The sequence below is a fragment of the Mustela nivalis genome, assembly GCF_964662115.1.
Source record: "Mustela nivalis genome assembly, chromosome: 14".
Lineage (NCBI taxonomy): Eukaryota > Metazoa > Chordata > Mammalia > Carnivora > Mustelidae > Mustela > Mustela nivalis.
The window spans coordinates 74997698-75014235 of record NC_139033.1 but is presented as its reverse complement, the minus strand read 5'-3'; the positions used below and the strand labels follow the sequence as shown (position 1 = coordinate 75014235).

Here is a 16538-nt window from a genome sequence, read left to right as displayed (position 1 = left end):
TTTAATCTGAAGGCATAGATCAGATTACTTATTAAGGAAAGTTCTCTTAGAATTACTCAAGTTATATACACACTTACCCGTATGTCATGATATGTAAGTAACTTCACTTCCAAAAAGCTGCATAATAACCCTTTGGAAACATGAAAGACTAAAACCTGTAATTTTCCAGATCAGAACAATTTCTTATGCTCAAGCAATAAAAACTTCCCTACATACACATAACACTAAAAATGTTATAGTAATTTCTTGGCATATTTCTTTCATGCTCACTGATTTAAATTTGAAGCATTTTCATCATATGAATTATCAATCTAGTTAAAGCACCATAAAAATGTAAAATTTCATGACTATACTTACTTGGAAAAGAAAAATCACACTGCTAAATAAATCTATTCCCACTTTTTGTAAAGGGTACTTTAATATTTTGTATTTTTATGTAACCTAGACGTAACAGAAAAGTTACAAAAAATATATTGATTTCAAGCTTTACCCACCTTCCCCTAACATTTACATATGACATAACCCTCATAGAATTTCCAAAATTTAGAAATTAAATACTAGTACAGTACTGCTAGCTAAACTATAAACTTTATTCCAATATTGCCTGCTTTCCACAAATATCTTTAACGTATTTTTTAAATAAATTTTTTTCTACAAGAGTCCCAAATTCACAAGGTTATGTTAGGATTTTATTTATTCCAAATACTGTGGAAGAAACAAAGGGCCAAACCTGTTTGTATTTCTATCTCTTCAAATCAAAGTTTGCTTAAGAGAAAACACATTAGATCTATTACAATGTAAAACTAAGCACTTTGTCCTATAATATATATTACAACTCGGCTTTTAAGAAATTGGGTCAAAAAGGAATGACTTGCCAGCTATTTGGCTTCTCACCATGAACAAGAGAAATTCAAACAAAAGTAAAATGATTTAACTTCCTTGAGTCCGCTTCCATTCCTTTTTAACAAAAGTTAATTTTAATGACCATTAAAAGCCTAGAAGGCAGAAAGTGAGCCTCCAATAAGAATACTGGCTTTAATAAGTGGGTAGGAGAAGAATAAATGAAACAAGATGGGATTGGGAGGGAGACAAACCATAAGTGACTCTTAATCTCACAAAACAAACTGAGGGTTGCTGGGGGGAGGGGGTTTGGGAGAAGGGGGTGGGATTATGGACATTGGGGAGGGTATGTGATTTGGTGAGTGCTGTGAAGTGTGTAAACCTGGTGATTCACAGACCTGTACCCCTGGGGATAAAAATATATGTTTATAAAAAATAAAAAATTTAAAAAAAAAAAAAGAATACTGGCTTTAAAAATTCCCAGAATATTAACAAATTAGAAATTGCAAAGACAGAGAACCGTTTTTAAAATGAAATGTTTATAATAAATAAAGTCCAAGTAAACCACAAACTGAATTCTTTCTTTCTTCCAGTAAGTTTAGCACTCTATTTCTGATCTCTGAAATCCAAACTCCCTATAGTCCATCTCCAGAAATGATTAATTAATAACAATATAGATCCCAAACCCTTCCCAAAGAGGACAGGAGATTGAGAGCACTGCATAAGGGGAAGAGGAAAGTCCCGTGTATATAAATCACAGTTGCACACACACACAAAAAAGCACCAATCACATAAAATCTCATAATTTAGGCCTTTGGGTGGCCTAAGGAGAACCCCTTGTGAAAAATGTTCATTTCAAAGTCGGGGAAATGCCAGCCAAGTCTAACTTCCTACAATCATCCCTCTCCCCCTCCCTTCCGTATCAGTTTAATTCAGGTACAATGTGAATGTTGGCAAATAATCGGCATTCACATCAGCATTTTATTCAACCAACTGTGCTTGCCTATTAGATCTAAGACTCTATGATAAGTGTTCTGCGGGGAACCAAGAAGGAAAAAAAAAAAAAATACTGACTTTGCCTTCAAGGGGCTTACAATCCATCTCCTCTATCCCTAAACTGATTATCACATCAAGTGTGTCAGGTGAAAAGTAGCCAATTATTTCCATTTCCACAAGAATCCTAAAAAGAAATGTGTCAAACTTATAAGAAATAAGAAATCAAAACTTTCCCAGCATACACAAAGAAACTGACTTTTCCAAAGCAGTAGGAGCCCCACACCTATACTATCTAAAATGTAAAGTGGAGAGAAAAAAACATAATGCCCAGCAAGATATCTGACTGTTGCACAAACAAAATTTGCCAACTTCAAATATTTACAATTTCAACATTTCAACACAATCTCTCAGATACCGTGCTTCATTCCGCCTTTACCCACTAACATACCAGGATAACTCGGAAAGCACACCCCAGTTAATGGAATAATAACAAACAAATAGGATGATATATTTCCTCCAAAAGAAAAGAATATGGCTAAATTTTAGTAAAAGTCTCTTTGGGTTTGACAGTTTACATCAGCCTCCCCAAGGACACAGGTCAGTACTACCTAATGCTGAAATCCTTTTTAATGACAAAGGACTGGTGCTTTAAATAAGCTACATAAATATTTGTTTCTGTCCCCTTGCACACAATTTAAAAATCCATCCAAACCCTACTTGACAGGCTTAACTTTAAACAAATCCCAGGCAGGGGGTTATGAATGTTAATAAAGAGAAAACCATCACCAAGGCCGAACTTGGCTTCGAACACTAATGAGTTACAAGTTTCTAAAACTGGTGAGTTGACTACATAATCTGCTCCTAAGAAAGACTGAAGGCCAAAATCTGCATCAATTTTATATCGGGCAGCAGTGTACCTGTTTTAAATCCTCTGGAGCACATGCCATTACCAGACAGTTAAGGAAATATTAAACTTAGGGAAAAGGTACTTCTTTATTGAAGTTGACGGTTTGCATTTCACAGTACAGAGCAAACTGCCAACCCCAATCTCATTTTCATCTTTGCGGCCAACTGTGGTCAAGAGTCCTGCAGCTCAGCAACACGCAGGACACAGGCATCTGTGGCTCTGTGTACAGAGGACTCGAAGAAAGTAAAAATGTACGTTTCCAAACACCAGACAGCCAAATGTCTCCAATGTTTCGAATATGCATTTGACAGTGAAAAGCTCCCTTCGTCTAAATAAATAAATAAATATTTAAAAGGTCCAATTTACTCAATCCTCCCTTATAAGCACAGAAACCTATTTTGCAACCCAAGTTTATGGCCAAATAGTGTGGGCTTTTCCATACTAAAACAAGCAGCCCAGGACCACCGTTATACGTGGACCTTAATGAAACTAATATATGTGAGAAATTGTACAAATGTGCACGCCTCCGCCGTGCATCCACGCTGACAATCTAGAGGTAACCCCTGTAACACGGTGCGGCACTGGGCCCCACGCCAGACCCCCACCCCTGGGGTTTACAAGTCCTCTCGGCGAGGGGCTCCTCCAGGCTCCGCACGCCCCCGCGCCCGCTAGCAGACACACACGCGCGCACCCACATACATACACACGCTCACACTTGCACGCACAGTCCCTCTCCTTCCCACCTGGGACCAGGGACGGCGAGGCTGGGTTAACAAGTTGCCACTGACCGCTGCACTCCGCGGGGGACCGAGGGCGGGTAGGTGGGGCCCGGAGAGTGCAAGGCCGCTTTGGCCCGGGGCCTGGGAGCCTGGACGCTCCCTCCCAGGCTGCCGGGTCCTCCCGCTGGGACAGACGAGGAACGCCCGCCTAGGCTCTTCCGAGCTGTGGCGCGACCATCTGAAAAAGCCGGGGTCACCGGCCCCGAGGGCCTGGGGGCGGCGGCAGGAAGGGCAGGGCGCCGGGCGAACGCCACCACTGGAGCTGCTGCCGGGTCTAGACGATCGCCGCGGGCGCACCCGGGCACCCGCGACCCGGCCTGGCGGCTGCTCCGGGTCATAAGGATCGCGCAGCGCCCACGCTCGGCGGCCCGGGGCTGCGGCGCCGAACTTCAAGCAAAGTTTTCTGCTGTTCCTCTAGGAGCCGGCCGGGGACTCGGAGTGGCAGCGGTCCTCCCCAAGCACGAGCCCAGGCCGCGGAGGGGCGGGGGCGAGACTACGGTCCCGGCTTCGGATCTAGTGCTCGCGGCTCGCCCGCTCAGGCCGCCCGAGTCGCCGGTGCCCGCCCTCCCCGCCGGCCCCTCGCCCAGCGCCGGCTAACGGACAGCAGCTGCGCCGGGCCCGCCGCGCCCCCGCCCCGGACCGCTGCCCGCCTCGGGCTCTCCAGGCCCGGGAGCTGCCGGCGTCCCGGGCCCTCGCTCCGGCTCTCGCGTCCCCGGCGGCGGCACAAACGGTCCCACCTACCTGAAAACGTCTCCCCTGCCGCAGTTAGCAAAAGTCCGGCCAAAGTCGCCAAGCACGTCCCAAGACTCCTCATGGTGCCGAGTGCGCGCCGGGCCGCTCCCTGGCAGCGCTGGGTGGGCGCGCGAGGGCAGAAGGCGGACGGGAGCTTGGGTTTCCAGGCAGCCAGAAGAGAAAGGTAAACAGCCAAAAACAGAACCGGAGACCCAAAGTGTCAACAGTTGCAGAAGTCCGAACTCCGGCAGCTCCAGGGGCCCGGGGAGAGGGTCCTGGGTCCTCCTTCCCTGCCGCCTGCCCCACTCGGCGTCTGGCGCGGCTGTGAGAGGGAGCGGAGGGCGCGCCTGCGGAGCCAAAATCCGCCCTCCGTTCCGGCGCCTGCACCCGCCGCCGCTCTCCTTCCCCTGCTCGGGACCCGAGCCGCCGGCGCCGGCCGTGGCCGTGGCCGTGGCGGTGGGCGCGCGCGTCCTGCCCGCAGCCTCTCCGCCGCCAGCCGCGAGCCCAGCCCCGGGGGCGGCGGTGCGCCGATGGCCGAGCCCGCGCCGGCTCTGCGCGGGGCTCTTGCTCCCCGACTGACTGGCGGTGCCCCGCAGGCCGGCTGAAGGGAGCGCCCACGTCACGGCCGCCCGGCGCCGCCGCGGCCCGCTAGAGGGCGTGAGCGCCCAGCCCCGCCGGCCCGCGCCCCGGCGTTCGCTGGCCGCGGTCGCCTCGGGGAGGGAGCTCGACTGGGGGCAGCCGCCACCGCCGCCGCCCGTGCGGCGTCACCCTCGCGGAGAGGAGCAGCGACACCGTATCCACCCTCCCTCTCCCTCCCTCCCTTTCCCAGCCGCGTCTCCTGCTCCGTGCCTGGCTTCCGGGAGGGTGACGGTGTGAGGGCTGCGCCTCAGCCAGAAGTTTGTCCCGGGTCACGAGCCGCTAGGAGTTTGTGCGAGCGGCGGGCGGGACTCGCGGCCTGCGGGCCCCGCGGGCGCGGCCAAGCAGCTCGGTCCCCGGCGCAGGAACGCGCTATCGCCGAGCAGGGCCGGTTGCGCCCCCGCGTCGCAGGGCCAGCACTCCCCGGCCGCCGCGGAGAAGGCGAGCGGGCAGATCGGGGAGGCTCCGAGGGGCCGCGGACGCAGCGAAGTTGACAGGCGCCGGGGACGGAGCGGGCGCCCGCGAGCGCCGCGACCCTGCAGCGCGCTAGCCTGCCCGGCTGGCCCCTAGGCACAGACGCGCCCGTCCCCGGGGGGCCCCACAGTCGCCAGGCTGTCCCGCGTGGGCCGGAGCGAGCCGCGGGCAATGCCCCGAAGGCGGTGATCACGCCGAGGCTTTGGACTTAAGCGGTGATTTTTGTCCGAGGTGCCAAGTGTTAGGGAACCGGAGAGGAGGAGGCGGGGGAGGCGTGGGTAATGAATCAAACCACGTCTTGAAATATTTAATTTACCATTTTGTGCTTGGGATGACTATTTTATTAATTTAAAAGCTTCTGATGCTTCAGGAAGGAGATTCGCTTTATCAAATTACAAAAAGAAAAAAAAAAAAGTGATTCTTCTATCTCCCTGAGAGTAAGCACACTGAGCCAGCCCCAAACAGCTGGAGACGCCACTCCTAGCTAAGTAAACGCCATAGAGGGGCTTGGGAAGAGGTGGAATTGGAAACAGAATTAACTAACGAAAATAACACAGTGTTCCAGCACGGGCAAAGCCACGGGCCAAAAGGCAAACCCACGATGCAGGTTTACTCCAGAGCTCTCCTACACTGCTTCCACTGAGGGCTTCTAAAGGCCCCCAAAGTACATTGATCCCACGCTGACCTCCACGTGGCTTCCAAAGAACCCCGGAACCAACTGACAAGAACCTCTAAGGGCAAATTTAGGGGCTAGAGGACTTTTGCATTTGGTGTCCCAACCCCAAACTCCCCTTCAGGAATTCCACTTACTGGATCCTTAGGAGAAGTGCTCTTTAGAAGACTCCATATTAATCATTTATTTCCTAATGATTTTACATCCTCCTACTACGTCTCACAAATATGTACTTGTTGAGCCTTATCTTTAAGCCCAAAATGAACAGTTGACCTATGGAAGAAGGAAGGGAGCCGCATACCTCAAAGGATCAGCAAGTGAGATGGTCCAATCTGCATCCTGGGCTTTGCATTTATTAAAGGCATGTGCGCACTGTGATGGAACCTAACTTTGCCTTTGTTGAAGGCCAATGGAACTTTTATGCTAGCAGATGCATGGAGCATCCGGATAAGGAGGTAAAAGTCAATCTAGTTGCTTTCCTTCTGAGTAACTTTTTTACATTGGGTGAAGTTAATATTAGTGTAGGATTTCCTTTGCAAACTACATTAATTCGTTCAGCAAATATCTATTAAGGCCATACCAGGCACTACCCGGCTTGCTGAGGTTGTCTTGGGCTGGGCTCCCCCAGAAACAGATCTGGAGGTGAGGATATATGTGCAAGTGATATCTATAAGGGAAATATCCCAGGAAGCAGTACAAGAGGAATTGGGAAGTGAGACAAAGGGGGGGGGGATAAAATAAGCCAATATATGTGTATCAATGAGCAGCCCCCCCCCCAGGCAACTGGGACTCACCCCCCTGGGGAGCCTCAGGAAGAAAGTGTGCAACAGCCTTAAAGTGGATTACTCACAGCCAAGGAATGTGTAAGGTGGCTTGGTGTCGGGTTGGGAGGCAGCTACACTTGTAGCTTTTCTCTGCACCGAGGAGAGAAAGCCCTGCAGAGATTCCAACTACTGCTACCCTGGTAACCTGGAGATACCCTGTCCCTTCTTCCAGTTACTTAAAGCTTAGCTGGAGGGTCAATGCCTTATCTCTGTTTTCTAAACGTTACAATGTTAAGCCTCTACCCTCTACCGGGCAATCCACATTGCAAGCAGTGGCAGGTTTTACCAAGGGTTCCTTACCTTTCCATTTCTTGATAACTGTTTATTTACTCCCTCTTATGGATAGGTAACTGGCCAAAGCAACTCTGAGCTCAAATAGAAGGCTCCTATTGAAAATGAATGGATTAGACTTTCCCTAAGGAAGGGACGCTGTAGGAATCCTCCCAGTGGGACATTTGCTATCACTTCGTTTTTCAGCAGAAAAGATTTTTTATTTTAGTCAAACCACAGGATACTCATGGCTCTCCAACAGCAGTGACATTTACAGAATGGCTGGTCACAGGGCTTTCAAGGCAGCCCCTAATATCGGTGGGCTTGGGGCAATAGTATACAAATGGAGACACATCATAGGTCAATATCTCAAAGTTATTAATCAAGTTAGCATATTGTTATGTATGTGTTGTATTTTCCTACTCTGACAAATTTAACAATATTGAAAGATAAGAAAAATGTATGGTTTTTATATGACAAAAGTCAGCAAAATTATCAGACATCTGAATATATCGTTGTGCACATCTAGGTCTTCTATTGATAGTTTGGCTATATGGAGAAGTAATCAAAGCCTAGATGATTCATACATTATTATATATTTATTTTATAAAATTGATTTTGCCCTTTATTTTAGTAAAATCTCTAATATGTTGCTAGAATCAAGATTGTCCCATGATTTGTGTTCTACTGTCAGCAATGATCTGACACTATGCTATTATGTATGGAGAATCCAGTCACGTTTCAGTTTTATTCCTCAGTGGTACAAACAGGTGCTCAGGAGCCTACATATGACTCGTGGTTGCTGTATTCAATGGCACCGATATGGAACATTTCCATTATGACAGAAAGTTTTATTCGATGGCAATGCTAAAAGATTACTGGATTTAGATTACACAAAATCTGAATATATATTTTCATCAAAAATGTCAATTAAAATTTTTTAATCAGAAAAGTAAAATTACCACCCTGTAATTGTTGGAAGTTATTTTCTCCCAAATGGTTCCAATTTATTAAAATAAAAATGTAAACTACAGATTATGGTTTTGAAAACCAACACTGAAATAAATAAAAACTATTCATAAAAAGCTTTAAGTTTTTACTTAACGTTTGAAAATTCAATTATACCTTATTAATTTTTTACTAAAATGGAAACCTATTAGCAATTCTAGCACTCAACATCGACCCTGGGTTGATGCAATCAGTATCATGTTTCACATGTTATATTTGAAGAGTAATATTATTTAATTTTACAACATACTCTTCAATCACCATATTCCACTACATGCAAGCACTATACTAATGCGTGACTCTTTTTAGAACCATGAATTAGAACACAAAGAGAAGCAAGAAAATTGATTGTTGGCACTACTAGGAAAAACCTCTCATTATTTAAGACTGTTTAATATTCTTGCTATCTGAAAGGAAGAACTTGATTTTTAATTAATTTGACTTTTCTTTTAACTAAATGTCTCTGCCACCAAATCACCCACATGCTTAGGAGTGTCCATCTGCTTTGCCAGGGTACAGGGAAAACCACAGTGCTGTTTCAAGGCCATGAGACAAAATTTGTGAAGTTTCTCTGGGGCCTGAACAGAATTGGTTTTGAGATCGGATATTTAGGGTCATGTTTTAAGCTCTCTCATCACTGAGCACCAGAGCCCTAGTGACAGAGGTGACCTTGTGTCCCTTAATAAATTCATTTGTATAGGGTGATGCCCAGGGTCCTGGGAGGTACACACCCAGGGTGGGAGCCCACTTTGCTGGGTCTGTAGGCAGAAGTGCCAACTGTCCTTATGCAATGATGATGTCTTTGGTAGCAATTACTCTGTTCATGAAACTTGTCCAAACTGCACTAGAGTCAAAATGTAAATTTAAAAAAAAAAAAAAAGAAGAAGAAGAAAACTGATCTGACCATAACCCATCCCTACCTATCTGAAATGTTATGTTGAATTTGAAGGTTAACCTCATGCACAAAGTTCCTAATCCATACAAAGTATCACGCCCACCAAAAAGCATAGGCAGAATCATTTAAATATTTCCAAGGTCACTTAATTGGAGCCATCATGACCCAGCAGAAAGGGAAAAGAAAAGATTGTCCTTGTTTCTGCTACCCACATTCTCATTTCTAGGCCTTTTGCAATGATTAATTCCCATTTTTTTTAGAAGTGTATTTATATTCTGAAAGTGTATTTTGAGATAAGAAGTGTAAATAAGCAAGCTTGTATAGGTTTCCACAATCATGTACTGTATTCTCTTTCATTGATGAAGGGTAGCCTGTCCTAGAGAAAAGGGAAGAATGAAAAGAAGGAAAGAGAGTGGATGCATGGATGAAAGAAGGGAGGGAGGAAGGATGAACAGAGGGAAAGAAGGGGAAGGAGAGCGAGCCAAAGACAGAGAAAGATAGCTCAGACTTCGGAGGCCAACTTGATGGAGTCCTAATGGTGTGATTTAAATTAGTTAATTTCTATTTCCTGGCTAGTGGAAATGGTATCACATGAGAAAGCTCTGTCTGAACTGGCAGACACTGAACAAACCTGATTATTGATGGCGCTGATCTCTGGTTAAGCAAGGCTTTAAGCGAACATCACATCAGGATCTCTGCTCCCCTGCTCTCATTTGTCTTTACTGCCTGGGAGCGTTGAGTCAGGGGGCAGTGGGGAGAAACTGCACACAATGATATTCAGTGCCCTGCCCTACACACACACACTCACCATTGTAGTCTACCCTACCTGGTCATGAGGGGAGCAACTTTTCTTCCAGCACTTCACAGGTTCAGTTACTTTGGAATGTGTATTTCATCACATAGCTCTTTCTCGTCTCCCAACATCACAAGGAGGGTGAGCACAAAACAATAAGATATTTTGAGACACAGAGAGGGAGAGACCACATTCACGTAACTTCTATAAAAGATATTGTTGTAATTGTTCTACGCTATTATTGTTAATCTCTTCCTGGGCCCAATTTATAAATTACATTTTTAAGAAAGGTATGTATATATAGAAAAAAACATAGTACACATAGGATTCAGTACCATCTGTGGTTTCAGCCATGCATGGGGGCCTTGAAAGGTATTCCCATTCCTGGAAGGTAAAGGGTTGGGGGAGACTACCGTACCTGAAACCAGAGAATGAGAGGAAAATGAAGAACACATCATTAGTTTTCCACAGAGGTCAGAAGGAACCTGGTTTTTCAAACTTTCACCAGTGAAGCCCTGTTCTCACCTGAGCAGAAGAAGAATGAATAGGGGCAGGTGCTCTTTTCTGTAAGTGTTTATATCCTACCCAAGGTCAGAACCTGTCACTGACAAAAGGCAAAGCTCATCCAAGCACAGTTCAAAGCCACTTTTGTATAAAGGCTTAAATCACTAGGATAAATTTTTAGATGCCCCAGGAATTCCTTCTCATGGCCTAATTAAAAGGGGAGAAGTAATAGGTTTTAGTTCTTTGCTTTGCCCACTATACCCTGGGAATATAAATTAATCTCCTGAAACGTTGATACTAGGGCAATGCATTTGCATATTCTTTTTAAAAACCTTAAACCTCACACTATTAGTCTGTGTGACACTGAGCAAGTCATTTAACCTTCCTGTGTCTCAGCTTCCTTATCAGTAAAATGAAGGTAATAATTGTGACCATTTCACAGAGTTATGAGAATTAAATGAGATAATAATGGAAAGCATTTAATACAGTTCCTGCTGCCTTATTAGTGACATGTAAGTTCTTATTATTAACCACTGATTTCAAAATCAAATACTAAAGAGAGTCTAGATGTGCAGGGTTCTATGCTGGGGTTCTGTAGGGAGGCATGGGATAGAAATATCTAACTGGGCCCAGATCCCAGTTAGATGGGAAGACCTTCAACAGATATTCCTGTCCCTTCGCACCAGGCTCTTCTTTGGGGGCATAACTATGACTATATCAGCTGCCAGATCCCACAGCAGATTATATGCAATAAAACTACATGGTTTATTGTGGTAGGCTCTTCCGGTTTGCTCCTCTGCAAAATGAGAAGAGTAGCTCTGTCTTGTCTACCCCATTGCATTGTAAGAGAATGGATGTCAGCATGCATGAATGTTTTTTACAAACAAGCCCCTCCATGAATGAACTTAATGAACTTTTATTATGTAGCTCTTCTAGGCCATTTACCATGTGGGGCTGAAAGGTCACAATTTGCAAATAGGTCATTTTTTTTTTTTAAATCTGTTTCTGTTTGGAACTTCTTTTACCTTTCCACTATTTTCGATAAAATAGGTAAGTAGGTTGATTTTCTCGAAAAAATTCCCCACTTAATCACGAGGTCCATAGCAAGATGGATCTTATCCGGTGATCTCAATATACTAGAAGATGTCATTTTTCCAGCAATGTCCAAATTGGAGTCCCCAGAATAGTAGAAATAGGAAGTGACCTGCTGGAGAATCTCTGGAACGGTCTGATGTCTGTCGCCTCCGTGGGGTTTTTTGTACACTGCGCAGGGAGTGATACCTCTTAAGATGACTTCCCTGCTCTGTGTCTGCAGGACACTAGGGCTACGTTATACTGAGGGGCCCTTTGGGGAAACAGGTCAGGCGGTGCCCTTTCCTTCCGTTGCTGCATCCTGCAGGAGGGGAAACTGCCCACACAGAAACAGAAACACCCTTCTGACCAGAATAGTTTGTCAGCCCTGCTCCCTGCCACTTTCCACCCCCCACCCCGCTCCTGGATAGGAGAGCCAGCGGCAGGCTCTTTCCTGTCTGGAAGCTGGGCTCTCTCTACATCACCAGCAGCCCGGGCCAGCATTAGTCTCCGTAAGCACCCTCCCACATGCAAAGCAAGGGTTGTTTTCAGGCTGGTTCCCTGGATATGGAAAAAGACAAAGAAAGAACCCGATTTAGGAGAATTTCATCAGAGTCCTCCAGCGATCACTATCCAGTCACTCTACTTCTTCTGTTTAAGTCACCGAGAAGTCCTAGAAGAAAACGTTTTCCGCGATCTCTTTTTGGAGCTGGGAAGCATCACAGGTCCGCTAGCTCCCTTGGAGAGGAGAGTGTGAAATGACACTTTGCCGCCTGAACCATGGTCAGTTCAAAGACACAGGCTTCAGCCCACCACGCAGCAGCTACTTTCCACATGGAGGTTCATTAAAGGAGAGAGTGACTGTCTTCCTGTCCCTCTCATCTCCCCAGAGGCTTTGAACTAATGCTTTATATTAGTTCTTGTGCCTTTGTATAAGATAACTGTTTTTCTCAGAACACAGTCTGGAGGTTAGTGAGATTTTCCAAAACTTGAGATGGAAATCATGACTCTATCCTGTTCCCGTGGATCCTTATTTCCTTTTTATTTCACTTTCTTTACAACAAATCCTTTGAAGTCAATAGGTATGTTCCTTAAAGCTCTGCTTGACTAATACTATTAAGAAATGTTATGCCAACAGTGACAGTCCTACCTCAGATTAAATTATTGCAACAATGGAGTCCTAGGTCCTGTGATCTGTAATAAGGCTGAGTTTCCCGTAGAATATGGAAAAAAAAAAAAAAAAAACATTTCACTGCTAACATCAAAGAAAAGATCGTCTTTACTTTCTCTTCATCTTAGATATTTTAAAATTTCCAAATGTTGCATTTTGAATTGAAGATTTCTAGACAGTCATTACTGTCAAGTTGAGACAAGCCTTAGAGGAAAACATTCAGACTTATTTCAGTATGATTTGAGGGGCTAACATTTACTGAAGGCTTACTATGAACAAAGCCTTCTCCTAGGGCATTAAAGCTCTGAAAGACAGATATGTTCATCATGCCTATTTTAGAGATGGGGTAACTGAGGACTAAAGTAGAGTGACTTAGATCTTATAAAGATAAGAATAAAATTAGGCAATGGTTGCCAAGCTACTAACTGGAAGAGATGCAATTTATGGGCAAATATTCTAATTTCAGGAGCTCCTTTTCCTGACCATTCTGCCACATTTCCATCTGCATCCTTGTCTTTTTTTCTGACCATAAATTCCTCATCAGATTGTCTAACTTGCCATTTTTTGGCCACACCCTGCACCAATCTTTGTTTATATGATGATCCAGAAGCTTCAATCTAAGTGTTACCTACTCTTAAAGGATGTAAAGTTAAGATTACAGCCATTGGTGGATAATAGAAAACCCAACCAACACTGTCATATAGAATAATGGCTGAAGGTATGAGGCTAAAGGAATGAGTAGCACACTGCCCAAGTTCAAATTTCAACTTCTGCACTCACTGAGTACCTTGGGTAAATTATTCAACTTTCTCTGGCTCAGTTTGCTCATCTCAAAATGGAGTAACAATGGTGCTCACTCTTTTAAGTTCTTAAGAGGATTAACTATGAATTTAAATCAACTGCTTAGAAAATGTTAATAAAATAAGTCACCATAATCTAGTTTCTCACATAAGGGTAGGGAACTCGGGTAGGACACTGTGTCACTGAGGACCCCGGTTCCTGCCATCTTACTGTTCATTCTCAGCCTTGCAAAACACAAGTGTTGCCCTTCTGCATTCCGGGCAGAACGAAAGAGGAAAGGCAGAAAAAAAGAAAGAAGACCGACCTCTAATTCCACCCAAAAGACCCAGCTCATATCCTACCTACATGTCTGTCCTAGTTACCAACTTCAAGGACATGACTTATACTATTCCTTTGGAATTATTTTATGGTTCTTTCTGCTAGGAACCATACTTTTTACACGGTTGGTTTTATCTTAGCCTTCAGGTTGCCGTTAATGCCTTTCCTATGGAAAGCAATCTCTAACCACTTATCCTTTTATCCTTTTATGGAGCCCTTTGTTTATTTCCTTCAAAATGCTTCATTCAATCAGCAAGGTTAAATGGATGATATTTTTATATTGCCAACAAGCAGGGCTTTCTCCTTGCTATAGTACTATGACCCCTACTAAGAGGACAGAATGGTATCACTTCAGGAAAGAGGAGGCTATACTGTGGAAATTCATGTCAAAAAGAACAGGAGGTGGAGAGCCATCCCTTCCTGCCACAGCGAAACGCTAGAATTAAAAAGGACCTGAAAGTAAAGAGGAGGGGTCAGACATCAAGACAGAGGTCCCCAAGAATGCTGGGGTCAATGGCCCAATTTCAGAGAATAGTCTGAGAAGATGGCATACCTCTCATAAAAATCTCACATTTACCATGGCGCTAATCTAAGTGAGTCAGCCACAATCACTCAGTGGGCACACAGCAATGTACCTCAATTTTGATGAATGAATGAATGAATGAATGAATGGTTTTGAATGACAAATTTTGACAGGATGTGCTTATCTTGTATTTTCATGGGTTTTGAGAGCTCGGGCTCACTTAAAGTATAGCTACGATGTGATGTTTCATTTCCTCAAAAGATGATGACTCCTTCAGGGCAGGAATTGTGTTTTTCCTTTTTTTCATCTTCTTTTGGGTACTCCCTAGGTCTTTGTTAATTGATTGAATTTGGTGCTGAAGATAAAAAAAAAATGACAGATTTAGAAAGAAACAAAGGATGATATGTCCCAAAGTTACCTGTATTTTTTCTTCAGCAGAAAAGAGCGATCATAGTAGATACTGTCTGTTCACATCAGGTTTCACTGCTCCTTTAATAGAGAGGAATGGTCACGAAGGTAATAAGATTCCCAGAGGACAACTAAGATAAGAAAATCAGTATTTAACCTTACAAAATAAGGCTTTGTGCTTAAATAATGGCTTATGTCATCTGCATCCTTACCAGGAAATCTAATTTGATGTCTTAAAATCTCAGTTAAATTTCTAGGTTTCATTTTGTTTCTCTAACCATAGATTTACTTGGAATTGTTTTTAACTGTTGGCTTGACAGAAGCCAGGATCTTCTATTCCTGTCAAATACCCTCATTTTTGTCAAATTGTGTAGACATTTTCTGTTTCCAGAATCAACTCTAGTGCTCTTTTGTCTCCTTGTCCTTTGTTCATTCAAATAACTCCATGAGGCCACATGGCACACAGAAGCTGTGGGCCTATTTCCACCCCTTGCTGCCAGGGGGACCTCTGTGCATGTCCCGCCCCCCACCCCCCACTATCCTAGGTTTCCATTCAGGTAAAAGAACCAACAATATCTGTCCAAATTGACTTATGAAAGTATCAGGAGGATGAAATGAAATTTATGTGAAACACTTTATATACTGTAAAGTGATCTACAGATGAGTTTTATTGTATCTCCCCCTCCACCTATGTGAAAAAAGAAAGAAAATTATTGTGTCTTATAAATAGCATCATGAGCTTATATCTCATTTCCTTTTTACAGGAAAAGGTACTGAGAGCAGAAAGGCCGACAGACTAATCAGTGCTTTGGGTTAAAGATGTTATATCAAACCCACACTTTTATTTTTGCCTCTTCCTGAAAGCCCCAAAAAACGATATTGATAATAAAGAAACAAACAAAAAAAAAAGGAATGAAGCCACAAAGACAATAAATGAGAGATAATGCAGCAGCAACTAAATTTTGAAAATGGAAAAGCAGGAAGAAGACTGGCAACTTATCCAGCAAGACAAGGGAAAACTAATCCTGTCATTTGAGAAACGTGAGAAGCTCCCTGATCTGTACCGCTAAAGACCCAAAAGTTTCAGGAAGTGTGGTCTATGTGGCTACAAACAGAAGGATTGGTTAAGTTTGTTTAAATGTAATTAACAGCCCCCTAATCAAGTCATCCTTTCTTCACATGGCTAGCTGACTGCCTCTGATCTGCTCTGGCTAAAGGCTAGAGGTTAATGCCATGGCCAAGTCATGACAAACAGTGTCTGTACTGCTTTGGGACATCAGGTTCAACTTAGGGTGGGAATTACCATGTTGAAGAAGGAGTTTAAGTGACAGTATATGGAATGAATGTTGAAAGCCCTTTTTCCCACTCAGCTTCCAGAACATTCACAACCAGGATTTTACTCTCCAGATAAAGGATGGCAAGATTCTTCTTTGAGGACTCTGACTAGACCAAGAGAAAAGACATAGATTCTGCCATTGAGGTTCCTGCACTGAAACCGTACAAGTAGCTAAATAAATATGACAAGGTTCACCCACATTCTTAGAACTTCCTGTCAGCTTCATAAACCCCCACTTTTTTCTTTTGTCTGTCTAGAGATCTACTGAGGTATAGTTACAACCATAAAATAATGCCCCACTTTTCTTTCTTTCTTTCTTTTTTTTCTTTTGCAGGATTTAAATGGCTTGTTTCACTGTCAGTTTTACAAGTCACCGAGGTTGGGTAAAGCCATGTAGTAAATTAAGTCTCAAACACTTTTGTCCAGTGACAACCTGATTAGCAAGGCCCTGTTATGGAGCAGGGGCCAGTGGAGGGCATCCCGGGAACCACAGCACATGTACCAGTGTTAAGAACCCCTTCCCAGAAGCATCAGGTAGGACTTCAATGCCCCACTTTTAGATATGAGCAGACAACCAGA

General features: G+C 44.1%; 1 protein-coding gene and 1 long non-coding RNA gene across 9 annotated transcripts in view; one reads left to right on the top strand and one right to left on the bottom strand.

Annotated features, from left to right (window-relative positions):
• The window catches only part of PTPRM (protein tyrosine phosphatase receptor type M), a 749942-nt gene extending 745070 nt beyond the window's left edge, over positions 1 to 4872 (bottom strand). For 6 of the 8 annotated variants that reach the window (XM_082697313.1, XM_082697314.1, XM_082697316.1 and 3 more), the window contains exon 1: positions 4264 to 4830. In XM_082697313.1, coding sequence (XP_082553439.1) covers positions 4264 to 4336 — 73 coding nt within the window. In that variant the 5' untranslated portion in view covers positions 4337 to 4830. Of the gene's footprint in view, positions 1 to 4263 lie in introns of all 8 variants that reach the window. The other 2 variants (XM_082697317.1, XM_082697320.1) reach the window with 2 other exon arrangements.
• A 486-nt stretch (positions 4873 to 5358) lies between these two features.
• On the top strand, positions 5359 to 16264 carry LOC309847316. Its single transcript, XR_014302393.1, has 2 exons — positions 5359 to 6492; positions 15388 to 16264. It is a non-coding gene; the product is annotated as an uncharacterized lncRNA (long non-coding RNA).
• The last annotated feature ends 274 nt before the right edge of the window (positions 16265 to 16538 follow it).